Genomic DNA, 22,734 nt, shown 5'->3' on the forward strand with positions numbered 1-22,734 from the left:
TAAAAAATATATACTTGAAATGTTGTTCTTATATGCTATTGATTCATTGAACGTTTATAAAATTATTTATACTCCCGTACATGAAAATAAATTTTTATATATAGAATCTATGGATTCTAAAAAATTGTTCTTGCTAATCTGAAAAGATATATTATATCACCAACATATAAATCTCACAAATTTAAAACGCCATAAGATTTTTCCTGAAAATAAAAAGGTTGTTATGTGTATAACCCACAAAGCTGAGCTACCATAAGAATATGGATAAATGACAAGTGGCAACAAAAAAAAAAAAAAAAAATTAATAATTAAATATCAAGAAAAATTAATATGGATAAGATTAAGTTAACTGCATAAAAGGTCGCAAGTCAAGCCTCCCACAAATTTTAGTACAAATCTGGATACAGTTATCCATCTGCTTTGCAGTTCTGAACTATTCACCAATCAGAAAAGAAACAATGTAAACAGAAATCAGTTAAATAATGTAGAACCCTCCTCAATCTTCCCCATCATGAGTTTTAGCGTTATTCTCAACCAGCATTTTGTCAACTTGCTCGTAATGATGATTTTCATTGCCTTCTTGTGGATGCCTTTGTTCCTCCTCCTCAGAGTGTGAATAATTTCTCTCATTTGAATGATGGGAACGATGCTTGTGATGAGTGTAGTGATGGTGACCAGACCTCCTGTGCCTTGATTTTTTATCAGCTTCTTCGTTGCTGTCATCAGTAGACTTTCCTAGAGATGCACTCCTCCGGTCACTGTTATAGACATCAAAACCTGAGGAGCTTGAGTCCATGCTTTGGGATCGCTGGTGACGTTTATGATGTGTTGCTCGGCTTTCCCTATCTTCATCACTTGATAAATCTGAATCACTAGACCTACAGTGATGCTTGTGGTGTTTCGAATGACTTCTCCTGTTTGCTCCATTGTCCTCATCACTTGAAGAATCTGAAACACTAGATTGCGATTGCTGGTGGCGTCGGTGATGCTTCGCATGGCTTCTCCTTTTGATTGCCATGTCATCATCGTCGCTTGAACGATCAAAAGAACTGGAATCCAATCTTGAATAGTGATGCCCGTGTCTCCTATGATTTCTCTTCTTCCTTCTCCTTTCTTCCTCAGAATCACTCTCAAAACCGTCACTACTGTCATCATTTGAATCCGAGGACCGTCTCTTTGGCTTACGCTTGGATTTTTTTTCCCTCCTCTTCTCATTGTCACCTGAATCAGAGTGGGCATGCTTTCTGTGTTTCCTATGGGATCTTTTCCTAGACTTTCTCCCATCATTACTGTCGCTATCACTGTCAGTATCAGATTTTGAAACAGATCTTCTTTTGCGCTTTGCAGCTTTCTGCTTCCTCTCTTTGGCTTCAGCTTCAGCCTTTGCCTTCGCAGCAGCTTCCAACTTCTGTTCCCATTTCAACGGGGCTTCTTTCTTCTCTAAGGCTCTCTTCTTTTTCTCTTCAACCAATTGGATGAACTTCTTGCAGTCCATATATAATTATATATAAAAACAAGCTCAATTCCTGCATTTTGGTATGATGATGACCGGAAGTGCATCTCACAGAAGAGAAAAAACAATGTTAGTTCTTCTGTTATGTAAAAAAAATCCAAAAGAAAAGTGCATCTTCTAAAAGTAGAACAGAGTTTCATGTTTTCTTGTGGTATCTTTTATATGCTAAAGCACAATTTAATAAACACAAAAGTCATCCATTGTCACTTTGTAAAGCACTTTCTGACTCCTAAGTCCATTTCATGTTCCCAACAAACCTCATAATAAGTGCTTGGCATTTCCAACTGATCTTCCAATCAAAGAGGAAAAATACAGCTATGGGGAGAAGAAGAGCCCCAAAAAGTAATGTAGCTCACCTGATAGAACCAAACCCTACTTTATGACACTATCAGACCTCACAACAGTTCTCATGACAATCTAAACAAGGACTAAGAACATTTAATTATTACAACTGTACTTAAGAAAAAGGCCTCTAGCAATTTGATGCCCTTCTACAGAATGGTATTAAGTGGTTACAGTATAATTTAGTAGCATAAAAGGCCAAAACATATCCTAAATAATAGTGAAAACATGTGATCAGCTCACTCCATGCAGATTAATACTTCTAAGAAACATGGGATGCCATGAATAACACAACCATATTGTGAAACAATGACCAGGAATAGATAACTTTGATTCAACTTTCTTACCTTATTTGCAAATAAGAAAAACACCTCCCTCAAAGCTCAATCCAATTGTCTCGCACCAAAGACAACAAGGCAAATCTGCAAAGTTGGTGAGAAGACTAAGTTTTGGTTGAGAGAATTCTTCAAAAGAACAGAATTGAATGTGCAGATCCACAATATCTTCTGATTTTACAAAGTATTCATCCATAACCAAATAAGCAGTCAAAAAGATAGAGAAAAGGGGTTTCTTTATGGATTACTGGGAGAATTACACCGCCAGTTTTAATTTCATTGGATGTGTCATTGTGCAATGGGACCCCTAGAACGGACTGTTAAAATATTTTCCTAAACCCAATAAAAGTTAAAGCCCTTAACAGACAAAAGGGTTAAAGTCCAGCGCCCAATTTGGGTTCCCCTAGGGTTGTCAAATTCATTCCTAATTTCAAGCAGCTATCTATAGTTAATTCCCCAGTTACCAAGTTTGTATATTTAAGTTTCACGGATACATTTCAGTTCTACTTCCATTAATTTCCCTCTATCCCTTTCCTATTAGCAATAAGAGAGTAGAATGTTCAAAGTTGCTCATATCTTTGTATACAAATAGCAGTTCTGTTTAGAAAATAAATGATACAATACTCTAACAAAATATGTATCAAAACACAATAACAAGTTGCAGAGACTGAATAAGAAGGAACATAATCAAATATAAGACCAATTAGGCTTAGAAGGGAAACAATAAAATTAAAAGCTTGAAAATTCGCGTTACTCGAAAACCCCAGATAAGTTTCCAAAAGACATAGCTTATACTACTTGATTTTAAGTGATAAAGGTATCGAATCAAGAAAGGAAATTCAACTAATAACCACCCAGGATAACAAAACATCAAACCGAAAGATCCAAATTGCATTACAGATCAAATGCCCAAACCCTAAATCGCATAGCAGATCAAACATAAAACAAAAGGAACAATCTTTTAAAAAAGAACACACCCGATCAGCAAAAAATTACATAAAACAGACATAAGAAAGCAAATTGAGCTTAGATAATTACCTTTAAGCGAGAGATTGGAGAGGAGATGAGAGCTCAGATCTGCAAAGATGGGAGGCGTTTGCTTGAGCTTAGGCTTGACTTCCAGAATTGATTTTGGGCGTGAATATATGTATATATAGACGTTATACTCACGCGCGTGATAACTCGTGCGAAACGCGTGTTTCTTTTGAAAATTCAAACCTTTGGTCGGTGAGTAATCCTTTTCACATTACAAACTATTCTCAAGAATATATCATGACTAGCGATATCCCGAGCTGTGCGTTGTTAAAGAAAATTGAAAAAAAAAAATGAAGAAAATAGTATAAGTATGTAGTTTGTTGATAGATTTTTAAGTAAAATTTTTTATATTAGTTTATTAAAATATATAAATAAAGATAGATGAATAATAAAAAATGCACTCATTATTTTTGAATAATGAGAATGGAAATTAATAGATATACATGAATTGAATATTAAAATTTATAAAAATAAATAAAAAATAAAATAAAGGGAGAATTAACTAGTTTGATTTATTTTATAATTAATATAAAAAATAACTCCCAGCACCATTAAAATGTACAAATTAAATAATTAATTTTAAATATAATAAACTCTATCATATTTAATATAATTTAATTCAAAAAATAAAAAATTATTTAATTTGCTGAAATTTTTTATTTTAAAATTAATATAAAATAATAACCATGCTATCATTTAAATTCATAAATTAAGTAACTTATTTATATCATTAAAAGTTATATAAGTTATTTATTTATACTAATCAATTGTGCTAGATATAATTTAATTCAATCAATAAATAATCATAAATTTAATGTATTTTCAAATAAATATAAAAATAAATAATTAAAGTACATGTTATTACTATGAAATTTAAATAAATATAAAGTTAAATAATTATAAAAATTACACATGTCACTTATTTAAAATCATATGTGGCAGCATCAAAGGAAAACCAGCATGCTTTATATATATACTAGCAGCATGCCTATGTTATGAATTATAAATAAATGATTTGATAAAAGAAGTTGACCATGAAAAATAATATATTCTCTCCGGGGAAAAAAAAAAAAAAACATAGGAGATATGTTACTTAAATAAGAGTAAAGGCAAAAGAAAAATATTAGTTTTGACCATTTAAATTTCAATGAAAACGTCATCTACAATATTTATCTCCAGTTAGATTAATTAATTATTAATTTTACTTTAATCATAAATTCATAATTCTAAAATAATAAAAATAATCCAAGAGGTTCCACAAGGTTGATTATTAGTTTTAGATTAGCTATAATTAATTATGAACTATTGATTAATTGTAAACTAATAATTTTTGCTTAGTTAAATTAAATCGAGATGTTATTTTAAAAGTTGGTAAAGTTAATGGCAAAAAACAACAATAAAAAGCGAAATCATTTTAGCCTTTCCATCCAAAATTAACATTAAAAAAATACTAATTTTCGAATGGAAATTATTTTATTTAACGGTTCATGGACGTTTTAATATATTTTCAAAATAAAGAGATATTGAACTGTATAAAATCACATAAAACGAAGTATTAATATTGCTAGGACTGCTTCTTTTTCTTCTCCAAATAAGAATGGTTGCGCTGGAAATTCAGTACTGCCCACACTAAGTTCCACAGACCAATCTCTGGCCACAGTGCATCAGGAGAATACAAAGTGCAGTGACTAGTCTGCCAAAGTAAGAAATTACTGAGACGAGACTCGCCGGAAGTTCGAATCAGGACATCCGGCTCAGGACCTAGTGCCATGTACATGTGCTTCTCAATGTCTACCAATTTTATGCCATCTTTTTCTTCTTCTTCTTCTACTACTACTTCAATTTCATCAGTGTGGGGTTTATCCGGCAAGATTATGTTCTTCAATTTATCATTACAAGATTCATGAACAGCATGGATGATCTCATCCAATGAAGTATAGGCTACACAGATAAAGAGCAGAAGCTTGGTGTTAGAAGCAGTAGCCTTCATAACCTTTTCTGCTGCAACTCTCAGTGGCTCACACAAAAGCTTCAAATTACCTAAAAAATAAACTCTAACACCATATTGATGGACAACGCTCTCTTCTTTGAGAATTCCCTCAGTCTTTTCCAACATTAGATCCATTATGATCTTAACCTCTTCAGGTTCTCTTCGGAAATTGTCAATGCTAAAAGCATAAATAGTAACGTACTTCACTCCCAACTCAGAGCAGTACTTGATTATCGACATAAGAGCAGTAAATCCTGCTCTATAACCAGTTACTACTCCTTGCTTCTGCTTCTTGGCAAACCTCCTGTTTCCATCCATTATGAAAGCAAGATGACAAGGGATGGGACCAACGGACAGGACAGAGAACAAGCAGTTTCTCAAAGAACTCGCTAAAAATCCTAGAGGTTTAATACCGTGGAGCATTTTCTATTTTTGCTTGAATCCAGATTTTGATGCCAAAGGGGGAAAGAAAAGGATCTCAGTTTATTTTATGTTACATCCCAAATCTTTAAAGGGGCGATAAGACTATGAGAGTTTGAACTCAGTGTATGCTGAGAGTTCACATAAATTGTATGAGTAGTTCACGCTTTTTGGGGGGGAGGTGATGAAATGATGCCAACACGCAGATTGTTGACCCTAAGTGTATGGTCAGAAAATAATGGTTCGAAGGATTACACTTGTTTAAAATAAGATAATAACTCTGTTTATTGACTAATTAATGAAAATAAAAATTTTTTAAAAATTATTTTTATTTTATCTTGAACCTATTGTTTTTTTCTTTTAGTACGTGGTCAGAAATAATTTTATTTTAATAAAAAAATTATTTTTTTTATTAGTTTAATCCACGAGTGAGCTGATAAGAGGTCTATATCAGTCAATCTATAGTCAGAAAAACTTTGGTTTCAATACCCCATTTAAGTAATTAATTATTTTTTCTTAATTAAAGGGAAAGATATTTAGTGAGATTATAATAGAATCTGAGCTAATATTGTAATAATTTTTTGGTGTTACTGGTCAAATAATTTAAAATTTAAAATTACAACTTTTTCGTATTTGAAATTAAAAATAATCAAAATAAAGAAATTAACTTGAATTTTTTCGATAATCTCCAATTGTACTAGAGCATTAAATTTGACAACTAAATGAGAAGAGCTATTTGTTTGGTAACTATTTCAGCTATCAACAACTTTCATATCTATCCACCTATCATTTTCTGTTGGGAAAAATATTTTTTTTCTGCCAAAATCCTTTCAGAACAAAATAATTTAATTGTTTATGTTTATCTTTATTGTTACGCAATACTCATATTATGATGTTCGTAAAATGAATTGTTCATTTTTCTTAAAAAAAAAATAACTTGTAAAGGGAATAAAAAAATAAAAAAAATAAAAATAAATCAAAGACACAAATCAACAAATACAAATTACAAGAAACAAAAGCACCAACAATGAAAAATGAAAGGTGGTGACTCCAACAACAAAATCTAAAAAGAGATAATAACATTTGGAGGTAGGTAGATCCAATTTGAAAAAACTAAGCTATACCCCTAAAGGTGTGATGGGATGAGTTCGAGTATTGGATATGGAGTCCCTTTAAACACTCGGAAGAGAACACTTTAACCTTTTTTTAAGTTTTATGGATAGATACAATCAAAGATCATATATTTCTTCATTTGTTTCCTTTATAAATTTTATTAATCAAAAGAGAGGTATTTAGATGATTAAATTTTGTACGAGTAAAAATAAGCTTTTCAAAATAATAACATAATTTAACAACAAAAATTATTCAAATATATATATAAATCCGCACGAAACGCAGAAACATGACTATATATAGATTATAATGACTTTAATTTGTTTAAAAATAAAACTTTTAAGATATATGACTAGGCCTTTTTATAAAATTTTATGTGTCTATATTAAAAAATAAAAAATTGAATTATAAAATCATCAAATATACAACACATAAAATTAATTCAAAAATGAACTCCAATAGTAAATATAAATATAAATTTGTATTTTAATCATTTAATGGAGGCTTATGTAAAGTAAATTTTATATATATATATCAAAATTTTAATTTTTTTCTTTTTTCTCTACATTCAATTGGAGGTATTTTAAATTAAATATTAATATTTACTTATAGTAATTATCTATATTTGAATATTGAATTTTTTCTTTATTTTTTTGACCACTTACAATACCATTTTGAAATACTAATTTTTAAAAGTTTCTAAATTAGTACTAATTTTTCATAGTAGCAAAAACAAAAATTTCTTGTATAAGTTAAGTAAAAAATAATACTTAATATATTAAAAAGAATTCAAATATACAATCATTTATATTCAAAATGCTATTCTGAATATTTTAATTTAAAAAGTTATATTATTTAAATATTATAAGAGTATATTGAATAATTTATAAATATTAATATTTATTTGAAAATATTATATGTACCTATATTATATAGGTCTATATCTTATTTATATTTTTTTTATTATTTTTTCTATTTTATGATTCTATCATTTATCTGTATATATGTCACGACCCATTTCCATGGACCGGACCGGCACTAGGACCTGGGTGGGCTTAAGGCCCCCGAAGCCCGTAGTAAGCCTAACTCATTTAAGTTCCACATTCTATTCATAATTATGGATTAAGGCCCATTAACTTATTATACATATGCATCCAAAATACAGTTCATATATTAAATCTGGACTTTCATTATGCACTTACAACCCAACTGGAATACAATTGCGGAACTCTACCTTTACATTTACATATTTATTTCTGTCATTAACAGTCTTCTATAATACGTATTTCAACTCCATAGGGCTTTCCTTTCTTTCTATTACCTGAAAAAAAATAGTAGGCAGGGGTGAGCGCCAAACTCAATGAGTAGGGTTAGATAACCCTCTCACCCCACACAATCACACAGATGCTAAAATATTTCTATTTGGACACCATTTAATTATATGATCATGCAATTTGTCACACAAATGGCAATACAACAGCAATCACAGTTATTATCACCTTCATATAATCACATCACGTGGAAATTAGTCAGTGGCACCACCTGAAACCCCAACGAGCCGTCCTCACACATGGCTCGCCCTCTCATACATGTGCACCAGGGAGCCGATCCCCCATACGGCCAACTGGTCTAATCCTCACTGACCAGTCCTCTCATTGTTTTTTTTTTCATTCTCTCTTTTCTTTTCCATACCAACAGGAGGCAACCCGGTGGTCTCCATCCAATCTAGATCATCAAGTGCTCACAACAGGAGGCCACCCTGCGGGCTACAATCAAATCTAGATTATCAGGTGCGCAACAACAAGAAGCCATCCTGTGGTTTTCCTTACAATCCATATCATCAGGTGCACACGGGGGCGCCGATCTCCCATTTTCCCGGCCGACGGTCAAATATCATATCATATCATATTTAGGATCCATATCACATGGACCGTCCTCACAAACCCATGGTGGTCCACTTCATCCCAATTCCACACAAACAAGGCATAGTATGTTCATAGCACAAGTAATCAAACAATTTTTAATATCAACAAATAGTGCATCATAATATGGCAACTCAATAAATTAATGCATGATAACATTTAGCCGTGAATGCATGAATGCAGGCGGATGGTACTAGTTATCTAACACTACTCACAGTTCTTTATTATCCTTTACAAGGACTGCCTTTTTAGCCACATGCTTCCAGCTTTTGTCCTCGCATTTTGTATTTTATAAACCTTTAAAACAAACAAGAAAATTCTAAATAAGAGTTTTAATTCAAAAACTTATATTTCACATTCGTTTATTTATTTTTGCTACCGGTCATTTAATTCACTTGTTATATATGCATATATATCTAGTTTCTCTCATTTATATAAATAACTATTCTAATTTATAACCTTTAGATAAAATCTCTAAATATTCGGTGAGAAATATTGTATAATGATAATGCTAATATTGTATAGTATTTCTTAATACCTCAAATTTTCGTCGTCACTACTTCTTAAGAATATAACTAAAATTCGGCAGCATTTCCTCTATAAACTGGACTATCCAAATTTTTCAAATTTTCACAAATCCACACACACAGTTCATCCATCGGGCAACTTCATATCCACTAATCCCGTCCGTCATAACCGTCATTTATTCGGTCACTTAATTCACATAATCCATTATAATTAATTGTTCTATAACTATTTATTTGTTAATAAAATTCCTAAAATTTATTATTAGCTAGGAATATATATATATATATATATATATATTTTTTTTTTTGTACCAACCTTATAGTTATAATTAATATTCATAAAATATATTTAATAATATTTAATTTAATTTACTTAAATACTTAATTAAGTTCATTAATTAATTAATTCGGGATTTATTCAAAAATTGCAAATTAAGCTTTAGAGTGTACCGATTGAAAATCAGATTTCATTTCCGTGATCCGCGTGAAGAGGAGAGCATTCTGTCTCTTGAAGTCTCGCCGGAGTCTCGCCGGCCGGTCGCCGGACCGCCGCCGCCGCCGCCGTGCACGGTGGCCGAAAAATTTAACCTTCACCAAAATTGACAAACAATACATCATTTCATTCGTTTCGATGAGAGGATCACTAATATGTGTTCAAATCAAGGTGGGTGTGAACCAGTTGGCCGAAAATTGGCCGGAAATGTTCGATGGTACCCACTTTGGGTTTTCCGATTCCGGCCACCATACTCAACACCGTAACAGTCAAATGAAAGAAGGAGAAGAGAGGAGTCGATCGGCACCTACCTTGAAGTCTCAGGTCGCCGGAAACGGCGTGAATGGCTGAAAGAATTGCTACTATGGCGTCGCACCTTTCGATTGAATTTTCTCTCAATCCGGGCTCAAATCGCGCAAACCAAGGCTTGAATCAGACTCCTTGCGATGAGTAGATATTTTTAGAGTATTTATTTGCCGGATTTGGTGGCCGGTGGTCGGAGAACGAGAAGAAAAGGGGAGGGGGGTTGTTGAGAGAGAAGAGCGAGAGAGAGACCACTGAATCTCTCTTCTCGTTTCTCTTTTCTTTTTTTTTTTTTTTTTTTTCTAGAATTTTCTAATTGGTGGATGGGGTTTGGGTCGATTCGAGTCTGATTTGGTTTAAATCGTGGTTTTAGCTTGGTTTTTCAATTGGTTTATGGATTTTTCATCTGGTTTTCGAAAAATTAATTTGATTTTTGGGTCCGGTTCAATTTATTTGATTATTTTGTTCAGTTTAGTAATATTTTCTCAATTTATTCATAAAATATTAATACCAAAGATATTTAATTTTAGGCTGATTAATTTATATAGTAGTTACATATATATAGACACATTTTTAATCGATTAACAATTAGTGTTCCATTTTATTTTCATCGAAATTTTAAGTATTATCCAAATGAAAATTCTAAATAATATGTTTTTGGGCTTGGGCCCAATTCGTAAAACTTTGAGCTCAATTAGAATTACTCGGTCTTAACAGCCCATATTATCATAAATCTGGATTTTTGATTTAATGAAAATTCAAAAGTTTTGAAAATAAAAATCCGGGGTATTTCAATCTTCCCCCCCTTAAGACAATTCGTCCTCGAATTGAAATCTCGTGGGAAAGAATAAGAATGGATGCATGGGGAATTTTAAAGTCACAAGAAATTGCTTCCACTACCAAGGAGACAGCTCAAAAGCGAAAATACAGATCGAGGAAAGGCAGTGAGTGGGGTATTCTGGTTGTACTTCTACCGCCAATTATCATATTTAGAATAATATTTCGTTCAAGCTACATAGTACCACCTAGCTGAAGCTTATAAGGAGTTTTATTATATTAATCTTCAATACTATCATCGTTCGGCTATTGGAATCTTTAGAAAATCGCTCATTAAATAAACATCTTTCAATAAAACCGAGTTTAGCAATAAAGGCGTAATAGTAATAATGTACATTTTTCTCAAGCTTATTTACTTTCATTTGAAAATTAATTTCTTACGCAGAACAATTTGACATTCAATTTATTTATAATAAGAATTGATTCATTTAATTTCCATATGTTATGACTAAATCTTTTCTTAACCAAAGTTGAAAAACTGTTACTTTAATCCAAAATTTTTAAGAAAAATTATCTTGTAATTCCCGTTGTCTATATTGTCGCAGGATTATTCAAGATTACTCTATCAGTTCTTTTTATACAAGTTCAATTCTTCTTATAATATATTTATTGTACACTAGCGCAATAATTTAAATAACTCATTTACTAAGCATATCCTTACACTATTAGTTATCTTACTTTATAGGGATCTCCACACTTTCTATCTAATCGTCGTACTTATGTCTAACACTTATTCCTTACTTTATCTTAACATTTATCATTAAAGTTGACTTTCATAATAACCTCTTATTTCACCTATGTTGCTTGTTAATTCCTATTAAGGATAGTGAAACATGCTTATTAAGTATTTCATCCACTTAGTTTCGTTATACTACAAATCATGATTTTTCATGGCTTATCCGATCACCATCATTTCAACCTAATATTTATTATTTCAATATCAGTTCATAAATCCCGACCTAACGCTGTCTTACAATTTCGACATCACACCAATTAATTAGATACCAATAACTCAATTTCTTTCACCAAATAATGCGTCAACTAAATAGTTTATTCGTTACCATGTGAAATTTCAGTTTATACTTTAATTCTAAGATAATAGCAAGGCCCTAATTCATATTTATAATACATAAGCTAATTGTTTAATCTTCCATCCAAGTTTTCACTTATAATATCATCTTATCTATTTCACCCGTCTTTAGTCCATTAGTCTTTTCTTATTTAAGTCTCGCAAGATATTAATTCATCTTATCATCTCTAATTTCTCAGGTTAGCACAAGCCTACATACATCTCGACTTAATTTAGGTCTTTCCTCCTTTTGCTAACACATCAAAATTACCTGACGATTCACTTCACTACATTCCTCTATTCTCTTTTCTGTAAGGATGTAAATTTATTAATTCTAATATTTATCGAAGAGTTCGGAGAAATTAATTGCCACATGTTTCAATTGTGTTTTATTAACATATCTTTTAACTCCAAAACATCCCCTAGAGTTGAATAATTTTCTTATGATATGACAAACTTCCCAAAAGTTATTATTATTATTATTATTTTATTTTATTTTTATGTTTATTTATTTTTTATTATTATTATTATTTATATTTATATTTATATTATTCTTATTATTGTTATTTTATCTTTATTTATTTAGTTATTTATTTTATCATCATTTTTTTTTATATGCATATTTCTTACATCTGAATATATATATATATATTTTACTCCTTTCCCGATCTATTTCTCATTATTTATCCTAGTATTTCACAGTAGATAAATTAGCTGACCATATTATCATCATCGGCTTTACTACTATTAAACATCCCCTAGTTTTATTCAAATTCTTTAGATATTTAATTCATTTTAATCTTTCTTTTATCCTCCATGTGTCCTCATTTAAGTCTTATCTTAAAAGAGCTTAATTATGGGTACATGAATTGTAAAACCATCATTCTACACACAATTGAATTCCATTCTAAAGTCATTGCTTCTTAAATGTCCTTATTCTAATTCTTCAATCTCTACTTCATCACTATGAGTTATCTTTGACCTTTATCCCTTTCCAAATGTTATTAAATCTTTATTTCATTCTATTTAGCACCTCGATCTAATTTTCGTACTTAATTCTTTAAAGCAGATTTTATATAAATTTTCTTATACTTAGATTAATAAATAGTATTAGTCCTTTCTACATAACTCCCTACCTAGATACATTAAATTCCTTTAGTTTATTAAGTTTTCCTACAGCATCCAGTTCCTTTCCCCATTCATTTCCCAAGTTATTTCATCATCTTCTACATTCATTTTATTAGAATAGCTTTATGAACTTAGTCTAACCCATTAAGCATCCTACATGTGCTAGAATCTTAATTATATCATATATAATACACTTACTACAGTTTCACCTTACTACATTTTTTTTTTTTTATTTTTTTTTTAGTCCTAATGTAGTCCTCGGGATAGACAATATGATAAAAATAAATAAATAAAAAAATAAATCAAACATACAATCATTGTAAATAATTTAAATTGTAAAATCAGATAAATTTTTGACATGCCGACAAAACAATAAAAATCAAACAATTAATTGCAACTTCAAAACAATTTCCAATAAGCAAATAATAAAACATTTTTCTCGAATCAAAGTTCAAATAAATTCACTTTCATATTGTCTTTAAAACTTCAAATTCTTTTCCAAACAATTTCAAATAACTTTCGAAGCAGTGTCTCTTGTCGAATCAAGGTGTATTGGGTGATCAGGCCATTACACCAATTTTCAACTGATCTTCTGCTTCAAAATAAATGGAGGGAATTTAGCAAAACTCAATATTTATTTTATAAACGTCAGTTACCCAGACCTGTTTATACTTCACTATTATTTCTGTACTTTTAATTCTCGTCCTAAGTTTCATACAGATTTCCTTCCATCCTCGTGCACGATGCGTCCACCGGCACTAAAATGAAATTCAATCCAGACTACAGCTCCTTTGCTGGTTACGGCCGATCCCAACATAGGAGCTCTCTATTTAATTTCCTATGTTCCGCAATTGATTCCTAAGGCCCAACTTATGCTCTGATACCAACTTTGTCACGACCCATTTCCATGGACCGGACCGGCACTAGGACCTGGGTGGGCTTAAGGCCCCCGAAGCCCGTAGTAAGCCTAACTCATTTAAGTTCCACATTCTATTCATAATTATGGATTAAGGCCCATTAACTTATTATACATATGCATCCAAAATACAGTTCATATATTAAATCTGGACTTTCATTATGCACTTACAACCCAACTGGAATACAATTGCGGAACTCTACCTTTACATTTACATATTTATTTCTGTCATTAACAGTCTTCTATAATACGTATTTCAACTCCATAGGGCTTTCCTTTCTTTCTATTACCTAAAAAAAATAGTAGGCAGGGGTGAGCGCCAAACTCAATGAGTAGGGTTAGATAACCCTCTCACCCCACACAATCACACAGATGCTAAAATATTTCTATTTGGACACCATTTAATTATATGATCATGCAATTTGTCACACAAATGGCAATACAACAGCAATCACAGTTATTATCACCTTCATATAATCACATCACGTGGAAATTAGTCAGTGGCACCACCTGAAACCCCAACGAGCCGTCCTCACACATGGCTCGCCCTCTCATACATGTGCACCAGGGAGCCGATCCCCCATACGGCCAACTGGTCTAATCCTCACTGACCAGTCCTCTCATTGTTTTTTTTTTCATTCTCTCTTTTCTTTTCCATACCAACAGGAGGCAACCCGGTGGTCTCCATCCAATCTAGATCATCAAGTGCTCACAACAGGAGGCCACCCTGCGGGCTACAATCAAATCTAGATTATCAGGTGCGCAACAACAAGAAGCCATCCTGTGGTTTTCCTTACAATCCATATCATCAGGTGCACACGGGGGCGCCGATCTCCCATTTTCCCGGCCGACGGTCAAATATCATATCATATCATATTTAGGATCCATATCACATGGACCGTCCTCACAAACCCATGGTGGTCCACTTCATCCCATTTCCACACAAACAAGGCATAGTATGTTCATAGCACAAGTAATCAAACAATTTTTAATATCAACAAATAGTGCATCATAATATGGCAACTCAATAAATTAATGCATGATAACATTTAGCCGTGAATGCATGAATGCAGGCGGATGGTACTAGTTATCTAACACTACTCACAGTTCTTTATTATCCTTTACAAGGACTGCCTTTTTAGCCACATGCTTCCAGCTTTTGTCCTCGCATTTTGTATTTTATAAACCTTTAAAACAAACAAGAAAATTCTAAATAAGAGTTTTAATTCAAAAACTTATATTTCACATTCGTTTATTTATTTTTGCTACCGGTCATTTAATTCACTTGTTATATATGCATATATATCTAGTTTCTCTCATTTATATAAATAACTATTCTAATTTATAACCTTTAGATAAAATCTCTAAATATTCGGTGAGAAATATTGTATAATGATAATGCTAATATTGTATAGTATTTCTTAATACCTCAAATTTTCGTCGTCACTACTTCTTAAGAATATAACTAAAATTCGGCAGCATTTCCTCTATAAACTGGACTATCCAAATTTTTCAAATTTTCACAAATCCACACACACAGTTCATCCATCGGGCAACTTCATATCCACTAATCCCGTCCGTCATAACCGTCATTTATTCGGTCACTTAATTCACATAATCCATTATAATTAATTGTTCTATAACTATTTATTTGTTAATAAAATTCCTAAAATTTATTATTAGCTAGGAATATATATATATATATATATATTTTTTTTTTTTTTTTGTACCAACCTTATAGTTATAATTAATATTCATAAAATATATTTAATAATATTTAATTTAATTTACTTAAATACTTAATTAAGTTCATTAATTAATTAATTCGGGATTTATTCAAAAATTGCAAATTAAGCTTTAGAGTGTACCGATTGAAAATCAGATTTCATTTCCGTGATCCGCGTGAAGAGGAGAGCATTCTGTCTCTTGAAGTCTCGCCGGAGTCTCGCCGGCCGGTCGCCGGACCGCCGCCGCCGCCGCCGTGCACGGTGGCCGAAAAATTTAACCTTCACCAAAATTGACAAACAATACATCATTTCATTCGTTTCGATGAGAGGATCACTAATATGTGTTCAAATCAAGGTGGGTGTGAACCAGTTGGCCGAAAATTGGCCGGAAATGTTCGATGGTACCCACTTTGGGTTTTCCGATTCCGGCCACCATACTCAACACCGTAACAGTCAAATGAAAGAAGGAGAAGAGAGGAGTCGATCGGCACCTACCTTGAAGTCTCAGGTCGCCGGAAACGGCGTGAATGGCTGAAAGAATTGCTACTATGGCGTCGCACCTTTCGATTGAATTTTCTCTCAATCCGGGCTCAAATCGCGCAAACCAAGGCTTGAATCAGACTCCTTGCGATGAGTAGATATTTTTAGAGTATTTATTTGCCGGATTTGGTGGCCGGTGGTCGGAGAACGAGAAGAAAAGGGGAGGGGGGTTGTTGAGAGAGAAGAGCGAGAGAGAGACCACTGAATCTCTCTTCTCGTTTCTCTTTTCTTTTTTTTTTTTTTTTTTTTTTCTAGAATTTTCTAATTGGTGGATGGGGTTTGGGTCGATTCGAGTCTGATTTGGTTTAAATCGTGGTTTTAGCTTGGTTTTTCAATTGGTTTATGGATTTTTCATCTGGTTTTCGAAAAATTAATTTGATTTTTGGGTCCGGTTCAATTTATTTGATTATTTTGTTCAGTTTAGTAATATTTTCTCAATTTATTCATAAAATATTAATACCAAAGATATTTAATTTTAGGCTGATTAATTTATATAGTAGTTACATATATATAGACACATTTTTAATCGATTAACAATTAGTGTTCCATTTTATTTTCATCGAAATTTTAAGTATTATCCAAATGAAAATTCTAAATAATATGTTTTTGGGCTTGGGCCCAATTCGTAAAACTTTGAGCTCAATTAGAATTACTCGGTCTTAACAGCCCATATTATCATAAATCTGGATTTTTGATTTAATGAAAATTCAAAAGTTTTGAAAATAAAAATCCGGGGTATTTCAATATATCTGCGCGCGAAGCGTAGAATAACGACTAATTTTTAAATATCAATGAATAAAAGAAAAATTAATAACATCTTCTAGAAATAATTTATTAGTTGAATTCAATCCAACCATGTGTCAGCTAGAATCTAATTAATTTCATATATTTATTTATTTATTTATTAATTTTTTAAATTAATAATTATGTCATTCGTAAGATTCTACCAAATTAATTATATCCTCCTCGTATTGTTGTTTTCTTTTTAGTAATTTTCGATACTGGATTATCCTAGTGGTTTCCATATATCTTGCTTGGTATATTCAAAGCATACACTGTCCTTTTCATACTTTAATCATTTTTCTTCCATTTAATGTACTCTTACAGATACTGATATACACAGAATGGCATAAAATGAAGCATTAATATTTTTAGGACCGCTTCTTTTTCTTCTCCAAATAAGAATGGTTGCGCTGAAAATTCAGTACTGCCCACACCAAGTTCCACAAACCAATCTCCGGCCATAGTGCATCAGGAGAATACAAAGTGCAGTGACTAGTCTGCCAAAGTAAGAAATTACTCAGACGAGATTCACCAGAAGTTCGAATAAGGACATCCGGCTCAGGACCTAGTGCCATGTACATGTGCTTCTCAAGGTCTACCAATTTTATGCTATCTTTTTCTTCTCCTTCAATTGCATCAGTGCAGGGTTTATCTGGAAAGATTGTGTTCTTGATCAATTTATCTTTACAAGATTCATGAACAGCATGGATGATCTCATCTAGTGAAGTATAGGCTACACAGATAAAAAGCAAACACTTGGTGTTAGAAGCAGTAGCCTTCATAACCTTTTGTGCTGCAACTCTCACTGGCTCAGTTAAAAGGTTCAAGTTACCTAAAAAATAAACTCTAATACCATATTGATTGACAACGCTTTCTTCTTTGAGAATCCCTTCAATCTTTTCCAACATTAGATCCATTACGATCTTAACCTCTTCAGGTCGCCTTCGGAAATTATCAATGCTAAAGGCATAAACAGTTACGTACTTCACTCCCAACTCATAGCAGTACTTGAGTATCAACATGAGAGCTGAAAATCCTGCTTTATGACCAGCTCCTGGTCCTAGCTTCTCCTTCTTGGCAAACCTCCTGTTTCCATCCATTATGAAGGCGAGATGAGAAGGGATGGGACCAACGGACAAGACATGGAACAAGCAGCTCCTTATAAAACTCGCTAAAACTCCCATCGGCTCAATATTGCAGATCAGTTCCATTTTTGCTTGAATTCAGATTTTCATGCCAAAGGGGAAAGAAAAGGATCTCAGTTTTATTTGTGGTACATCCAAATTTTCAAAGGGGCAATGAGGCTAGGAGAGTTTGAATATATATATATATATATATATATATATATAATCACACAAATTGTGTGAGTAGTTCACACTATCGGGGTGATGCCACCACGCAAATTGTTCTCCCCAATTTTTTATTTCCCGTGTTGTTTAAGGCGGGTCTATGATTCTATATATGGATTAAATTAAATTTTTTAAAAATTATTCCTATTTTATCTCGAGCCTATGATCTTATATTTTTTTTCCCCTAGTGATGCGGAACCCAAAGGAAATGAATTCCTAGAACCCTCTAATCGAGTGGATTAGATTAAAAATAAAGATAAATTCCCCTCTATGGTAAATCTCGTTTATAAAGAAACGAAAACACCAATAATTGAGAATAAGAACAAGATAAATGCCACAATAAATTGATAGTCTATCTTAATTCTTGATGCAATTAGAGAAAAATAATTTCTCACAATCACTCTAAGCAAAGGAACATGCAAAGCATGAACAATTTCTGTAATTTAATTTGATCAAAAGTTAAATTGTTTATAAAGAAGACAATAGTATTTATACTAGAAACTAACATAATTGGGCTAATCTAATACAAAAGACCCGTTAACAAAAGCTCATACAAAGACAATAAAAGGCTAAACCAAATAAAGCATTTTAAGAATAAAACACGTCCAACTCAGGCCCTAGCATGGCCAAAGCATGCTACACAGCACGGGCGTGCTTCTCCACACTTCACAAGCCTCCAAGGGTCAGATTCTAGCATGGTCAGGGCGTGCTTCTCCTTCAACACTTGCCTCCAACAATACAAAAAGCCTAGGTGTGCCTTAAAGTTCTACACAACACTTGTTAAAAATGCTCGGTCATGAAGCTCTTGTGAAACTTGGTCTTGAACATATGAGGACATGGCTACCCCATAGCGCTTGGTACGATTCCGTGTAATTGGCCCACTAGGAAGCACCAAAGGATCTCTTATGTCGTTCTCCATGCTTTCATTGATGAGTTGTGACAGATCCGTATTACCTAGTGTATGGTTAGAAATATTCTTTTTTAATAAAAACTTATTTTTTATTAGTTCAGTTGATAATTGAACCCATGAACCATGTCTAAATAAATCAATAATATGATAAAAAATATCGCGGTTTCAATACAGGTAAATTAATCATTTTCCTTATTGACAGGGAAATATATTTAATGAGATTATAATAGGATCTAAGAGAATATTGTAATACATTGAACCATGTCTAAATAAATCAATAATATGATAAAAAATATCGTGGTTTCAATACTGGTAAATTAATCATTTTCCTTATTGACAGGGAAATGTATTTAATGAGATTATAATAGGATCTAAACGAATATTGTAATACATTGTTTGGTGTTACTGGTCAAAAAAGGTAAAATTTTAAATTACAACTTTCTCATATTTGAAAATAAAAATATAAAAATTTACATGTGAAATAAAAATTATCAAAATAAAGAAATTAACTTGAATTTTTTCAATTATCTCCAATTGTACTAGAGCATTAAATTTGACAACTTAATGAGAAAAGCTATTTATTTGGTGACTATTTCAGCTATAATCAATTTTCATACTCATCCACCTATCATTTTCTGATGGAAAAAATAAACTTTTTCTACCAAAATCATTTCAAGACAGAATATTTCAATTGTTTATGTTTATAATTTATAATTATGCAGTACTCATATGAAACAAAATTAATAGCTAGAGCGTTATTTATGAAACAGAACTTTTTATTTCAATTTGCAGATATATAATTTTACATGCAACAATGTTTATATGCATCAGGCCAATACATGCTACCATAAATTTTGTCTTTACATTTAGTTTATAGTTGAGACTTTGAGAACTAAATAAATTCTAAAAATAGAAATCATTTTGTTAGAAACATGATTCTATTCCAAGGATAAAAGGATTTTTTTTTTTTTTTTTTTTTTTTTTTAGGAAAGAAGAAGGATAAAAGAAGTTATTAATACTAATAATAAGAGTCCATGATAATTCACATAAATGAATAAATAATCTCAAAAGAGCTTTAGGTGCCCAAAAATGGTGATAATAAAGAAACTTCAATAAATTATTTTAGTGAATTTACATGCATGCAAAAAGAATTTAGATAAAAAATTTCATTTTCTAACTCTACATGTATAATATACATCTTTTTCGGTTTATCACTTATTAAACTCTATTGTGAAAGATACCATTTTTTTTTTTTTTTTGAAGAATTCTTCGTAATATATATAATCCGTATGTCATATCATTAAAAATGCAATAGGTGAATTCTTATAAATAAATCATCCGAAAAAATAGACATGACAATTTTTCATCATATGCGTGAGCAAGAATTAAATGAATTAAAAATATATATATATATAAAATAAAAAACTTATTTATGCAAGGAATGGATTCACAAGTTTGAAGCCTTATAATAGAATTTATGCTTAATAGAAATTTTAGATCATATAGAATCAATAAATGTAATGGATTCATTAAAGATTCACAAAGGAAAAAATGAAAAGAAAAAAAAAAAGATGAGAACCAAAGTGAAACTGTTGTTGAGAATACATTATAGATCTATGTCTGTTTGGCAATGGTCTATATTAGTTATGTTTCTATAACGATTTTATGGTTTATTTCATATTGTGTGTAGCTTGTGATCTTTCCATTTTACGTGAAGTATTTATTTATTTTGTTTTATTTGGACAGTGTGTAGATTGTGGAGAATTTTTTAAATTGATAATGATTTTTATCTTTTGAACAATAAATATTTATATTATTTGTATTTATTTGAAATTATTGATAAAATCCTAATATATTTTAATAAAAAATTCATTTAAAAAATGCCAATTTTTTTTTTAAAAAGGCTTTTTTTTTACCTGTTGTCCAAACACTTGAAAATTTAAAGCTTATAAACTATAAATAGGTATTTATGTAAAACATAATTTGGAAAAATGTGAGATATGAAGTATGACTTGCCGTATAAGGTCTTTTTCATAAAAAAATTGAATTCAACAATAGAGACTTATTTTATAGTTACATTCAAATTTCTGATTAGTTTCGCAATTTTAAAAGACTCTAAATTTAAATATACGACATTGTCATAGTTTGTCTATATAGATTACTTGATAATGATATCTATAAAAGACTAAAAATGCTCGAGACATGTAATTTGAAACTCCATAATATATATTTGATTAAATTATAAATATGTTTATATAGATCAAAGTAATTTATATTAATGATTTGAAATTCTTAGGGAATTGCCAAAGACAATAAAATTTTTAAAGGATGAATTTGAAATGAAAGATGTGGGATAACGATCCAACTTATGTAACGAATTTTTTTTTTTTTTTTTTTTTTCATATGTCATATATATAGCATTGTAATATACATAATTGCATCTAGACTAAAAGTAAGAGGAATGGTTGAAAAAAAATGTATAGTCCCTCTTTCTTCTCCCTTATATTAAAACTCATTTTTTTATTTATTAAAACACAAGAATCAAGTATGTAAATATGGAAGGAATTGATTCTTGTCTCTCGCAGCAATCCTTAGCTCTTTTTTCCGGGTTTTTTTTTTCAAATTTTTATATTTTTTTCTAATAAATTATAGGTCTATATTTATTTGATATTGATTTATGTTATTTATATTTATGCGATTCTTTGTATTCTCTCTCCATATTGTGTGAAGCTTGTATTTCTCTATTTTACGTGGAGTATTTCTTTTACTTTTTACATTTGATTTGTTTTGATTTGGATATATGTTCAATTTATGGAGGATTTATTAAATAAATGATGATCTTTGTTTATTGGAGCCTGTAATGCTGCATATTACTCTACTGAATTTAATAATTGAAACTATTTGTGTTTGTCATAAATAATTAGTTCATAAATAGTTAAACTATATACAAAAGATTTAGAGAATTTATTTAGTTAGCCACTTTGAAGGTCCAACAATCTTTTCAAGTTCACTTTTCGTCTTTCAATTTTTTAATTAAGTTTTCTTATTAAATCAATGACTCTGTTCTGCTAATTTGTTGTACTATTTGTTGGGATATCCTCCCAAGTTCCACATCGAATAAAGAGGAGAAGTGGAACCAAAATATAATGGTTCAAACCCAACCCATTAGTATGAGGCCTTTTGGGAGGTGCCCAAAAACAAATCCGTGAGGGCTTGGCCCAAAGCAGACAATATCATACTAATTCGGGGTTGGATGGTACGCGCGGTTCTATCACTATTTTCGTTATACTCCTTTTGTCTCATAACTTTTATCTTTTTTTCTTTTTTCGCTTGTTCCAAAATATCCTTCTCTCGAAGTAAATAATATTGTAAGTTTACTATTTTACCCTTATTCGATATGTTTCTTTGTCAACATAGTAGTCAAACTATTAAATTATTAAATCTTGATATAAATAAAATTTAAACACCAACCTTTAACTTTC

The 22,734-nt window shown here is 31.2% G+C and overlaps 2 protein-coding genes, 1 long non-coding RNA gene and 1 pseudogene across 5 annotated transcripts; all 4 read right to left on the minus strand.

The window, feature by feature from the left end:
• Positions 1–315: 315 nt before the first annotated feature.
• Positions 316–3,366, minus strand: LOC149493051 (FAM133-like protein). Of its 2 annotated transcripts, none has more exons than XM_089726997.1 (3): positions 3,229–3,366; positions 2,203–2,277; positions 316–1,526 (listed from the first exon to the last, which is right to left on the minus strand). In XM_089726997.1, exon 3 carries the CDS (start codon positions 1,493–1,495, stop codon positions 497–499), a length of 999 nt encoding a protein of 332 aa, XP_089583123.1. In that variant the 5' UTR covers positions 1,496–1,526; positions 2,203–2,277; positions 3,229–3,366; the 3' UTR covers positions 316–496. The 2 variants fall into 2 exon arrangements, with proteins under 2 accessions (XP_089583123.1, XP_089583122.1); XM_089726996.1 differs by having other exon boundaries at positions 316–1,560; positions 3,229–3,365.
• Positions 3,367–4,679: 1,313 nt separating this feature from the next.
• On the minus strand, positions 4,680–5,717 carry LOC149493052 (dehydrodolichyl diphosphate synthase 6 pseudogene; annotated as a pseudogene).
• Positions 5,718–7,838: 2,121 nt separating this feature from the next.
• Positions 7,839–16,660, minus strand: LOC149493053 (uncharacterized). The gene is made up of 7 exons (XR_016318537.1): positions 16,166–16,660; positions 15,812–15,949; positions 15,049–15,130; positions 10,002–14,233; positions 9,648–9,785; positions 8,886–8,967; positions 7,839–8,069 (listed from the first exon to the last, which is right to left on the minus strand). It is a non-coding gene; the product is annotated as an uncharacterized LOC149493053 (long non-coding RNA).
• Positions 16,661–17,271: 611 nt separating this feature from the next.
• On the minus strand, positions 17,272–18,290 carry LOC105636969 (dehydrodolichyl diphosphate synthase 6). Of its 2 annotated transcripts, XM_020680362.3 has the most exons (2): positions 17,826–18,290; positions 17,272–17,726 (listed from the first exon to the last, which is right to left on the minus strand). In XM_020680362.3, the coding sequence occupies exons 1-2, from the start codon at positions 18,202–18,204 to the stop codon at positions 17,362–17,364; spliced, it is 744 nt and encodes a 247-aa protein (XP_020536021.1). In that variant the 5' UTR covers positions 18,205–18,290; the 3' UTR covers positions 17,272–17,361. The 2 variants fall into 2 exon arrangements, with proteins under 2 accessions (XP_020536021.1, XP_012075765.1); XM_012220375.4 differs by having other exon boundaries at positions 17,272–18,290.
• Positions 18,291–22,734: the final 4,444 nt, after the last annotated feature.

Source organism: Jatropha curcas, chromosome 10 (assembly GCF_041381405.1).
Source record: "Jatropha curcas cultivar XTBG-Jc1 chromosome 10, XTBG_Jcur_1.0, whole genome shotgun sequence".
Lineage (NCBI taxonomy): Eukaryota > Viridiplantae > Streptophyta > Magnoliopsida > Malpighiales > Euphorbiaceae > Jatropha > Jatropha curcas.

Bases quoted from the DNA above. Each gene is read 5' to 3' on its own strand.
- LOC149493051 (XM_089726997.1), bottom strand. From the start codon at position 1,495: ATGGACTGCAAGAAGTTCATCCAATTGGTTGAAGAGAAAAAGAAGAGA.
- LOC105636969 (XM_012220375.4), bottom strand. From the start codon at position 18,204: ATGGAACTGATCTGCAATATTGAGCCGATGGGAGTTTTAGCGAGTTTT.